Source organism: Solanum tuberosum, unplaced genomic scaffold (assembly GCF_000226075.1).
Source record: "Solanum tuberosum cultivar DM 1-3 516 R44 unplaced genomic scaffold, SolTub_3.0 scf00217, whole genome shotgun sequence".
In the NCBI taxonomy this organism is placed as follows: Eukaryota; Viridiplantae; Streptophyta; class Magnoliopsida; order Solanales; family Solanaceae; genus Solanum; species Solanum tuberosum.
Genome location: NW_006239142.1, coordinates 332394 through 345434, shown reverse-complemented (window position 1 = coordinate 345434; position 13041 = coordinate 332394). Strand labels below are relative to the sequence as shown.

The window sequence follows — 13041 nt, the reverse complement described above, 5'->3', positions numbered from 1 at the left end:
ACTAAAACCGAAACCGAAAAAACCGACTTTGCGTGGTTTGATTTGGTATTTAGATTTAATAAACCGACATAATTGGTTTAGGTTTTTTTTAATGAAAAACCAAACCAAACCGACCTATGTACACCCCTACTTCTAAGTCATCAAGAATCGTGGTTGAGTTCAAAGGTTAGTTTTTTCTTGATTTTATTTTGTTAGCTTTTCGAAGAAAGGAGCAATTTAACTTATGATAATGGAGGTTTTTTTTCCAAACATGAAGAACAATAATAAAGAAGAAGATAATTGAGTTAATAGTTATTTTTTTCAAGTTTATTTTAACACATGGCCAATTTTTATTGGTCAGTGCTGTCTAAAAACTGCACTCACGTGCCTAACATAGGTGAAGTCATGGACTCAGCCACGTAGGCTGAAAAGTGGTAAAAAATTAACTAAAAAATAAGTTCGGGGGAGTAATAGGACCTTAGTAAAGGTTAGGTGTGTCTCAGGGATTTTGGGCATTAGGCTGGAGGGTACTTATGCATTTTCCCATTATTTTTCAATGATAAGATATGTATTATCCAAAAATCAAAAGGACAAAGGAAATTTATTATAGCAACTTTGTTGACATGGAAAAGACAATAAATTGTTATGGGGTGCTAATTTCCTTTCACTTCTTAGTTACCCATTTGGCTAATTATGGTTCACGTTTTTCAAAATAAATTTTACTTTATTTGCAAATTAGTGTTTGATCAAATTTAATTTGATATTGTGTTTCAAATTTGGAAAACAACTTATAACATGTTTTATAACTCACTTTTAAAATAGTAGTACATTCAAATAAATATTTTTTTCACATAACGTAAAAACCTTTACCAAACACAATTTCAACTTTATAAATTCAAATAAAATGAAAAATATATGAAATAAACTAGGACATTAAATGGAGAAAAATAGAACATAACTAATTACTTTTCTTATTATTTTACTGTGATTGATGAAGTATTATTATAATTAACTAAATGTAAATTATACTTACAAGTTACAACTTAAATAAGTTATAGACATAAAATTAATATTATTGGACACGTACACAACACAGATCATACGTAACTATACAGTATATAAGTGAAATCAATATAACTATGTAGTATTTATTCCGTTTTCAAGCATCACATTTTTAAAAATACAATGTAAAATGTGAATTATTTCATTCATTAAATTTATGAATTATTATTCTCACCTAATTTAAAGTACAATGTATTTATGTAGATAAGTTTTTTCTACATGATTTGGCATACATTAAAAAGGTGGGGCACTAATTTGAAGAAGAAAAAAAGATAATTAAATTGCTGCGAAAAATGTAGCTAAATGTAGGGTAAGCAAGTCTAACAATTGAGTGGGGATTCATAATATTAAATAAAGTCAAGAATTTTGGATTGTTAATTATGGTATAATCGTAGGTGGAACTACAAAGAGATGGACAAGTTGTTTCACATTATCAATAAGAATTGTTATAAAGTGATAAGTATTTTTTATTTTTTAATTAGAAATTTTGAATTGTACGTATTATTAAAGAGATTTTTATTCCTCAGCATAGAAATTTTCAATAAAAAATCAAATTTAATCAGATCTCAATACAATTATGGTATGTCTTAGTGAAAAATCATCAACAACTGACGATGTGATCCCATGAAGTTGTTTCACATGCCACAAAAAGATTGTTTTTGATTAGTTTATTATTTTTTTTAAAAAGAATAATGACCAGCATAAAATGTTAAATTCATGAAGTCATGTTTTTGTTTTCAGTTACACTACATGGTCAATTTTTTTGTAAAAAATATTGTTATATATATTTGATGTATAATATTATACACATTTTTACACTATTATACAAAATTACAATGCATCAAATTTGTATAAAGTTATTGTAGAATAACTTCCACCCACAAAAGATATGCTTATATACATTTCTACACTATCATATAACATTATATAGAAATAAGATTTCGTCTCCTACAAACTTCAACCCACAAAAATAGTCAACAATATCACTAAATAGCTCAAATATTTTTAATTTAAAATTTTAAGTACAACTTTAAAATAATATCCTCCACAAACTCCAAAACTAGAGTTTTAAATTTTTCATTTCAATTCACCTAATAATGGTTTAATCTGAAATGATAAACATGAATATCACAGTCAATCAATTTCTACTTAAGAAATTATTTTTTTCCATAAGTATATCAAAATCATATTAAATATGAACTACATAGAATAAAATCTGAAAGTCTCTTCCATTTACAAAATTCTAAATTCTCTTCAATTTATAGGAAATATAGTTAGTTCCATTTTAATACTATTTTTCATCACTGAAAAGTGGAAATATATTATGTGTATACATAAATCAAATTAATATTTAAAAATATTGAATTAAGTTAAACACCGTTACAAATATAAAATGAAATGAAAGGGATATTATATTGGATTCATTCAAATCTAATCTCTATTTGTGGTCTAATGTAGAATAAATAATCTAACATAATGTGTGCATATGGGTTACAACTAAAATTCACTCGTCTATAACAATTATTTTCTTTAATTTAATAACATTTTATTATAACAATATCTCATATTATGTTACTATGTGATATGTATTTTATAATAAAATTTTGCTATAAAAAATCAAAATAAATTACATCGTCATTAAAAAGTTTAACATGTATCCAGAGTGACCAAACTAAAATAGGATGTACATAAATTAGGCATAAAACTCCAATTCCCTTCTCTAAAATATCATAGTAGGACCAGTCTAATATAAAGTGGGCATAAATTGGATTAATATTTAATGTCAACGCATTGGTTAGTGGAATAAAAATTATGAGAATTTTTGAGTTTAAATTTTAATTGAAATAAATAAATAAATAAATAAAAAGTCAAAAAAATTATTTTCAATTTATTCGAGGACATAAATTTAGATAAGGGAGTGTGAAGGACGCGGATTAGGATAGAAGGTTAGTTGGTAGCAGTGTGTTGTTTTGCTATTTGTATATACTAATAGTCGTAGTATTGATCATGTAGTTTCTCGTCCTTCGATTTTTGTTACTATATATTGTTTCTTATACCTTGATTATCAGATTATTTATTTGTATTTTCTATTCTGTAACTAATTGTTGTTTCTTATGCTTTCGTTATTTTTTTTATAGGACTTTCTGGATTGTTTTTCTTTAAGCCGAAGATCTATCGGAAATGACCTCTCTATCTGTAATATAAGAATAATATCTGCATACATTTTATATTACTTATACCTCACTTTGTGAAGCTACGCGGAATATATTATTCTTATTTAAGTTAAATTTTAATGAACAAAATTATCAAATATAGTACGAGATTTTGATAAGAAAAAACTAAAAAAATTAGTTCGAATTGGAGTATTTTGGTTACTAAACAACACCTGCAAAGATACAGACATACCGTACCCAAAACTAAAAATCTAGTTCGAACACAAATCAATAGTGCAAATTGATCATAAAACACATTTCAAACCTATCGAAATCGTCAAATCGTTATTTTGAGGTTATCATAGTTGAATGTTGCTCAAGGTCAACTCTAAACTTAAGGAACTCCAAAATCCTATTCAAGGGTCCAAATTATTCTCGAGTACCTAGGGACCCTTGCAAACCATCTAACCAAGTCACAATTCACCCTTTGGACTTAGTGGAATCTTCAAAACTTGAACCCGTACTCGTTAATCCAACATATTGGCTTTGGTGAACCCTCTTAAGTTTCAAACTTCCAACACTCACCAACTCTTCCAAAACACATTTGACCACTTGGAAAGTCGTATCACCCATCTCCACAAGTTATGAACGGCTAACCAAAGCTATGTGGAGGGTGAAACCGGGAAAAGAAATAAAAATTACAAAATCACCTTGAGAATTGTTACGCACAACCAACAATCGCTACCAACTAATATCATCAACCACCACTATTAATCATCATCATCACCACTAGCTACTATACATAACTATCGCCATCAACCAATGTTATCACCAATCATACCTAGTCGGTACTTGCAGTCATATTTGTTAGCCATCTTTACCGCCAATCATATTATAATTTTATAATTTTTTAATTGTATTGTTCGGTTAATTAACATTTTATATGAAATTTATATTTATTAATCTAATGCATATAAATATTATACATTTAGATATTCACAAAACAACAATCAAATTCTAGCTCAAATTTTAATATAATGTTTAAATATTTAAACAATTTTTATACACATCTTAATCTTTGAATATGTCTTCAAATTTTGACTTTGCGAAAGAAAAAAAAAAGCATTAGCCCCTCATTCACTCTCCATAATTGTAAAATAATGTATAGTAAGATATTGAATTTAAATTAAATATATTGAATGCTTCAAAGCTTTGTTTTTTCTCTTAATACGCTAGAAAACTTGACTTTAACATATACACATAATGTTTATTTATGTGATGGAGAAAATTTAAGAAGAAAAAATGTAAAACATGATAAGAAGAAAATTAGTTTATATTTAGCAAGTTCACATGACGTGTTTAGTACTCCTCCTAGCCACTTTACTTATTATTCTTGCGTAAAATAAGGGTCCAAAATAATTGTTAATTTAAAAAATCAAAATATAATTTGAGTATACTCATTCTATTTTGATTTTAGTAATAATTATTTTTGAAAGTAAACATTGACTAATTAGTATAAAAAAACTTAGTGAAGAACGCAAACATATACACTTCATTGTGATCGCTTAGATTAACTTTCTTTTTACTTATTAAAGAGAAAATATTTATTGTAAAAATCTTAGTAACTTAGTAGATTGACTATCTACATTTACTTTTAGTTTTTTTTTTAAATGACTATCTACACTCTGACGTGAGTATTCTATTCACACATTGTAATTATTTCCAATTTCCCCTTTTCCTATTTTTATTTTTCCTTTAAGAAAGAATATTTATTGAACAAAAATATCATTTTAAATAATTAAAATAATAAATCAAAATATGGTAATCAAAATAGACAATTTTTTCTTTTCTAGAAAGAATCGTCTCAAATTAAATTATGTACATCTTTAGTTATATTGCTCTTTTAAAGAGTTCATCCTTTTTCTTTCTTCCTTTATGCTTTAAATAAAATTAAATAAAAAGACAAAACAAGAAAAACAAAATTAGCAACCACTACACTCTACATTAATTAGACCTCCCATTTGGACAATCAACAAATCGAACAAAATCAATATACTTTCCTAGTTGAAAAAATCTTCTCCTCTTCTTTAGTTATTGTGGTTGCTTAGATTATTTTTTAAAAAAAAATATTAAAAAAGAATTATTACAAAATCTTACTAGTGAGAATTTTATTCACACATTGTAATGTTCACGGATCGATTTGGGTCAGTTATTGGTCAAAATTAAAACCAAACCAACTTAATCGGTTTCAAAATTATCAAAATCAAACCAAATCAAATATAATATACATTTATCTGTTTAGTTGTTATCGATTTCGGTTCGGTTCGAATTAGTTTAATTAGTTATTCAGTTATCAATCATACACAAAAATAAAAGAAACAATTTAAAAGATGAAAAAAGTGACAACAATCCATTCAAAATGAAAAAATAGTTAGAATGACTAACACTATAGAACTCTCGATCACTTAATTTACTACGAACAAAGCTTCAAAATTCACTATTTTGTCCTAGAGGGAAGAGACAATCAATCCCACAAAGAATGTTCTTACCTTGGACATTTTTACTTTCATAAGTAAATTATAAATAAATTTTGATGAAAACATATACGAGATCTTTAAATTGTTTATAAAAATAATATATTATGTATGTAAAATAATAAAATATATATGTATATAATTTTTCGGTTTGGTTCGGTTATTTTTTTTATTTTTACGAACAAAGCTATAACCAAACTAAATACTATCAATTTTTAAAAATCTAAAATCAAATCAAATCTAATCCAAATAAAATTGATTTATTTAATCGGTTTGAATCAATTTTTATCCGGTGAACACCCCTAATTGTAATCATTTCTCCATTCCTCTTATCCTAATCTTATTTTTTTTTAAATACATTGAACAAAAAATATTATTTTAAATAATTAAAATGATAAATAATCTTTTAATAAATATATTATCTTTTCACGGTGAGGATTTATTTAGTGTGCACAAAGTGCTCACCATAGAAACTGTGACAGAAATCATAACGGCTATGAGTTATTTTGAATTTTCAAAAATAAAATAAATTATTAAGATAATTAAAATAAATAATAAAATTGCTCTTTTTTTTAAAAGAGTTTATCATTTTTCTTTCTTTCTTTCTTTTTTCTTTCTACTTTCAAATAACAAATAAAATGGTCAGGAGGCGAATATTTCTTCTAGAAAAGAATCATTTCAAATTAAATTATGTACATCTTTAGTTAAATTGCTATTTTTAAAGTATTTATCCTTTTTCTTTCTTTCTTCATGCTTTAAATAAAATTAAATAAAAAGACAAAACAAGAAAAACAAAACTAGTAACCACCACACTATATATTAATTAGACCTCCCATTTTGACAATCAACAAATGAAACAAATTCAATATACTTTCCTAGTTGAAATAATCTACTCTTTTCATCGTTCGGATTAACTCTCTTTTTATTTTAAAAATTGATAAAAAATTATTTTAAAAAATCTTACTAGTAACTTAATTAATTGAACGGGAGCGTTGTAATTATTTCCCCATTCCTCTTATCCTATTCTTATTTTCATAAAAAAAAAATATCCATTGAACAAAAATTGTTATTTTAAATAATTAAAATGATAAATAATCTGTTAATAAATATATTATTTGTTTCACGATGGGGGATTTATCTAGTGTGCACAAAGTGCTCACCATAGAAACTGTGACAGAAATCGTAACAGCCATGAGTTATTTTGAATTTTTAAAAATAAAATAAATTATCATGATAATTAAAACACATAATAAAATTTCTCTTTTCAAAGAGTTTATCTTTTTTCTTTCCACTTTAAAATGAAATAAACTAAAAACAAAATTAGCATCCACTAAAACACTATATATATTACTTAGACATCCAATTTTGACAATCAATAAATCAAACAAAATTTAATATAACTTTCCTATTTATATAACTCACAAAATCTTTAAACTTTAATTAATTATAAAAGCGTTGAGAAAATCTTCTCCTCTTCTCTTCTCCAAAATTCTCAAAAATGATACCCAGAAAGAATATGAGTCGGGTTTCGCCATTGTTACTGATCTTACTTGCATTAGGTTTCTTCTTTGCAACATACAATTTGGTTACATTGATAATTCACAATAGGGCAACGACAAGTAGCAGTGTTAGTATTAGTACTAGTGGCAGTAGTAGTAATGGTGGAGGATCGGAATGGTTTGACCCGGTTAAGGAATCGAATTTAGTGAAATCCGGTGACCGGAAATTCCACGTGGCATTGACGGCGACTGATGCGCCGTACAGTAAGTGGCAGTGTAGGATTATGTACTATTGGTATAAGAAGATGAAGGAGAGGGATGGATCCGAAATGGGTGGGTTTACTCGGGTTTTGCATTCGGGTAAACCTGATAATTTGATGGAGGAGATTCCTACTTTTGTTGTTGATCCTCTTCCTGAAGGGTTGGATCGGGTGAGTTTAATTTTAATAAAAAAAATGCTGGTTTGGATGAATTATTCTTTTGGGTTTTGCATATTTTTCAAATATTTAAACTGTTAGTTGTGGAATTTTACTCGTGCATGAGGTAGTGTTAAGGTCTCAATATACTATACATCACTTGTGGGATGCTATGTTGTTGTTGTTGTGGAATTTGTGTATCCTCATATGTGTTTTATTGTAGGATATGATATGAGTACAGTTTTTACTCTTTTAAATGTTAATTAGAACTTTGTGAAAAACTTGGAATTGATGGTTTGAGACTTGAGGAAGTGAATTTTATGTTTTTTTCATGTTGAGGTTATTTTGGAAAGGTTTACTTTCTTCTGGTTTTGATAATTTGATTATAACCTATGTGACTGATAAGTTTACCCCTTTTCTTGGGATTGGTTAGTTTCTGGCTTTGAGGAAGGAGGTTTTAGTTTCTCATGTAAGTAAACAATAGAGTTGAATAGTTTGAGTTTTAAATTTTTGGGAAGATTGGTGAGTGTCTTAAATTTTGGTATATGGAAAGTCTGAGTGTATGGGAATATGTTCTTGTGAGTGGCATATACAGAATTTCATCAAGGGTGTTTGACAATTAATGAAGGTGGTGGCTGAACCCGTGATCACCAAAGTAACCCAGGGAGTGTGAGAAAGCTTCTTAGATGTTTCTTTAAGCTTTAAGTTTGATTGGGAAAAGAATCTACATCAGAGTTTCTATTATTTTACTGAAGGAACTAAACAACTTGTTTATAAAAACGGAAACATAGCCAAATTTGGCCTAAAGCTTGTGTTATTCCCTTGAGGTATCAGGGGGAGTTGGATCCTATCTCAGTGATGCTGATTTCTGAGTAGATCTTTCCGTGCTATAAATAAAAAGATTACACAAGCTGGGTTTCGGACCCATGGCAATAGCAAGGGAAAGTATCCACTTTCCCCTTCAGTGAGGTGCTGAAATGTTTCAACACCCTTCACTTGAAATATATATGGTTTTCTCTTCTTCTTCTTTTTCTATTTTTCATACCTAAACAGTACTTTTTACGGCAAAAGGAAAAAGAGAGTGAGGAGGGTTTTGCATAGATTGGAGCTTGTCTTGTACTCATGTCAGTTTCAAAATTGGTATAATAAATCCTATGAGAGTTCTTCTTTGTAGCCTAGGGTACAATCCTTTCCAAATACTAGACTATCAGTTGAAGAAGCTAATATTCCCCTTCATCCTGCTTAAAGAAGCTATTGAATTAAAACTGATTTTGCAGGTGAAGATGATTCCAGACTATTTGCCATGTCTGGAATCATCTTAATCTATTCTTTTATTTCTCAAAAACGAATAGGTGATGATGATTCCAGATATGGCAAGTAGTATCTTTTCTCCAGGACATAAGAGGAAAATGTAGATATGTCAAAAATCCGGTCTCTTTTGACAAGTTAATTTTTTATTATGGGCAGAGCTTGTCAAGGAAATAAGAAGGGGAAAGATTCTTGGTGGAAAGGAAGAGAAAATAAGCAAGTAAAAAAGATGGCCATGTTTAATGAATCAGTTAGAGTTGGCCATTACAAATTTTCCTGCTATAGACTAGCCAAGATGAAATTGGCTCAAACTCTTTCCAATAGTTTGGCTCTTCCATTTCTGCTAGTGCATGCCAAGATAGTTTGGTTTTCCATCTGCTCAGTTTAGGTCTTTCATATCTTCTGTCCCGGGGCTCAAACTATGTATGAACTTTTAGATAACTTTAGGGGTGATATGGCTTTGACCTGTTCAAATTTTTTTCCTTTGTTCAAGGAAATATTTGTCAGAGGGAAACTTGAGTGATTTCTTCAGAAGCTCAAAGCTTAGAACAGGAAAATGATTTGATTTTTTTCTCTTTTTTGAAATCATGGGAGCCTCGAGTAGTTTACCGAAATTGAGTTGTTCTGACAATATCTTTTATTTATGTGAAAGCTCTGATTCTCTGAGTTTAATTACTTAAGTTGCTTCACCAGTAAAATGTTTTCTCATCCTAACTTTTCTGAAAACTTTTCCATTTTATCTTCAGGGTTATATTGTTCTTAACAGACCATGGGCTTTTGTTCAGTGGCTTGAAAAGGCATCAATTGAAGAAGAGTAAGTCACTACGCTGGATAATGTATACCATTTTTTCATGTATGCATATAGTCTGAACGGTACAATATGATATGACTGATGCAGATACATTCTAATGGCAGAGCCCGACCATGTATTTGCAAATCCCTTGCCAAACTTGGCTCGTGGAGATCTCCCAGCCGCATTTCCCTTTTTCTACATAAAACCAGCAGAACATGAGGAAGTTATACGAAAATACTATCCAGAGGATCTAGGCCCAGTGACTAATGTTGATCCAATTGGAAATTCTCCTGTAATAATTAAAAAGGTTAGCTGTAATATGCTATGTGATGAAAATGCTGTCTGATCTCATTATTATGTCTGGGTTTTGGGCTGGTCATGTCTCTGGTCCATGTAATCATTTTTGGTCTTCTGTGTTGTTTTTTTCTGATGTTGCAGTCCATTTTGGAGAAAATTGCTCCTACATGGATGAATATTTCTCTGAGGATGAAAGATGATCCAGAAACCGACAAGGCTTTTGGCTGGGTTCTGGAAATGTGTGTGATGTTTTTGTTTCTCATTTCAGTTGTTGCTCGTAGTTGATGTTATGTTTCGCTTATGAAGTCTAAATTTAATTTGTATTTCCTTGTTCCAGGTATGGCTATGCCGTGGCATCTGCTTTACATGGTGTGCGGCACATTCTTCGAAAGGACTTCATGCTACAGGTCTACAAGAGCTAAATGAAAATATCTTTTTCTTCGTTATGTTATGCTTGACTAATCCCTAGCTAACATATGTCGGTCATTTTCAGCCACCTTGGGATCTGGAAGTTGGAAAGAAGTTTATTATTCATTATACCTATGGATGTGATTATAATATGAAGGTAAAATAAACACTTACAGATTCTGTTCTTGCAAACATGGAATTTTTGGCCTAACCTGTAACAAACATTGTTCTGTTCATTGAATCCTTTTGATGATTAAACAGGGAGAGTTGACATATGGAAAGATTGGTGAATGGAGATTTGACAAAAGATCTTACCTACGAGGCCCTCCACCAAAAAATCTTAGTTTGCCCCCTCCAGGGGTTCCTGAAAGTGTGGTACGTTTAAACCTCTGTTTACAGCTTTGCGGTATGCTGTAGAACTACTAACTTTATAAAAAGTACCTGGGAAATCATTCAAATTTGTACTGCCAACTTTAGAATTGAGATTGCCGAGATTTATATGTTGTGTAAACAACAGAGGCTATCTTTAGTTTTGGTATTGTCCCATTGCATTTGTTTTGCATACTCTGATCAGATTGACTTCCCTTTCTTGACGTGGCCAAAAGGTACTAGCATATGTTATGGCTTCCCTTTGCTTCATAGCTTCGTTTTACCTTATTGGTCATTGCTGTTTATCTTTCTTCTATCATAGAAGTTTGCGACTATAGAGCCTCAGGCAACAACTATTTTTGATGTTTTTTCTCAAGATGAAACCTATAGGATGGACTAATGGGAATAGATGGACATGAGAATCACCTTAGTTCAGGGCTTACTAGAAACAATAGTCCATCTAATATGATGACACTGGTAAATATGGCTCTTCTAGAAGGAAAAGGAAAAGACAAAATCCTATTGCCATTACCAAAATTATGCATAGTTTTTATTTCAGGTCCTATATTTCCTAAGTTTGGATTTTTATTTTTTTTTGATAACCGAGAAATCCGTCTGTGACCCGCCCTTTGGACCAATCACAGTCTTCTAAACTCGGTGGATAATGGGCTCGCCCCTCTACCCTTCTCCACTTAAATACCAAACTTTGCTTTGCATGGTGTGGGGTCCTAAGTTTGGAGGGACTTTTGGTTTTTGACTTATTCTAACTTATGGCTGACTTATTTTTATCATTTTAGCTTAAAACGAAGTGCTTATTTTTTTCTGATGATTGTGGTGTCTGTGCTTGCTTTCGCGTACCTCGACTAATTCCACGGGGTACCTGCCATCTCCCACCAACAATAAGTACCAGGTAACTCTATCCACCAAGGCTAGGACAGATATAAAGAATCACCTAGTTTTTTTGTCTCCACTGGAATTTGAACCTGAGCCTCATGGCTCTCAACCGTTTCATTGACCACTAGGCCATACTCTTGGGTGCATTATAAGCATTTTTTTTTACTCGAACAATCCAAAAGTGCTTAAAAGCTATTTTGGCTTAAAAGCACTCAAAATATGTCAATCCAAACAGACTTTTAGTCCTATTAGAGATTTATATGCTGCTACTAGAAACAATAGAGAACTTCTAGCATTTCTTTTATTTTCTTATTTGGTGTAATATTGATCTGCGATGAGCTTAAATGGAGAGACATGGTAACATGTCTGCCTCAGTTAGAGCGTGACAGATCTTTCTTTCCTCATAACCCGTTTTAACCCAAAGCGTATAATTTGTCCTTAACCAATGGACATATGTGTGATCATTTAGGCAATTAAATCTCATACAATGACAGATGCAAGCAGACATGCATGTTAACTGCACACATACAAGTGTGGAGGAAAAGTGTCAGTATCTGCAAGGAACCAGACTTGTTTTTATCACTGCTCATGTCGTTTCCCCCCCTTTTTGCAGGTAAGATTAGTGAAGATGGTTAATGAAGCTACTGCTAATATCCCTGGATGGGAGACAGAGTGAGAATGAGTCAAACTTGACTTGTGTATTTACCTATATTTATACTTTGGCCATCTTCCGAACCACAGCGCATGGTCAATAGTTCCCAGAAGGCTTCAAGATGGATTATCTTTAGACCAAATATATGATTTAAACAAGTTAATTAGAAGTGGTGTCATACTAGAGTAGTTCTGTTCTTCATAGATATTTCTCTTCTCCCTCCATGGTACTTGTGGACTAAACTATAAAGCTAGTATTCTTTTTGTAAAAATCTGTTGTGTAATGTCTTTAAAAGTGTAATAGGTGATCTGAGGTCTAAATTATGTCACACAAGTTTTTGTGTCTATAGAAGTGATCTTTAGAACTTAACCGATGGCTGACTTATGCTGGAATTTTTCTTGTTTCTTTGTGGAGGCAATATTCTGTAGTTGCATTACACTGATGTAATTTTCACTTACAATTGTTTCTTCTGGTGTTTTCCCTTTTGAAAGAATCAGTATGAGTTATAAAGTTGGAAGTAAGGGGTCGATTGGTGTGACGGATAAGAGAAAGTTATCATGGGATAAAATTTTAGTATCTCTTAGGGGTCATTTGGTGTGAGGGATAAGAATATATAGTCTAGGATAAAAGTTTGGTGTCTTGTTTGGTTGACATGTTTGGGATAACTTATCCCACCA

The 13041-nt window shown here is 30.6% G+C and overlaps 1 protein-coding gene across 1 annotated transcript; it reads left to right on the top strand.

Annotated features, from left to right (window-relative positions):
- Nucleotides 1-7118: 7118 nt before the first annotated feature.
- Nucleotides 7119-12797, top strand: LOC102590230 (uncharacterized). The gene is made up of 8 exons (XM_006356296.2): nucleotides 7119-7658; nucleotides 9698-9765; nucleotides 9850-10051; nucleotides 10183-10280; nucleotides 10379-10448; nucleotides 10535-10606; nucleotides 10711-10824; nucleotides 12326-12797. The coding sequence occupies exons 1-8, from the start codon at nucleotides 7227-7229 to the stop codon at nucleotides 12386-12388; spliced, it is 1119 nt and encodes a 372-aa protein (XP_006356358.1). The 5' UTR covers nucleotides 7119-7226; the 3' UTR covers nucleotides 12389-12797.
- The last annotated feature ends 244 nt before the right edge of the window (nucleotides 12798-13041 follow it).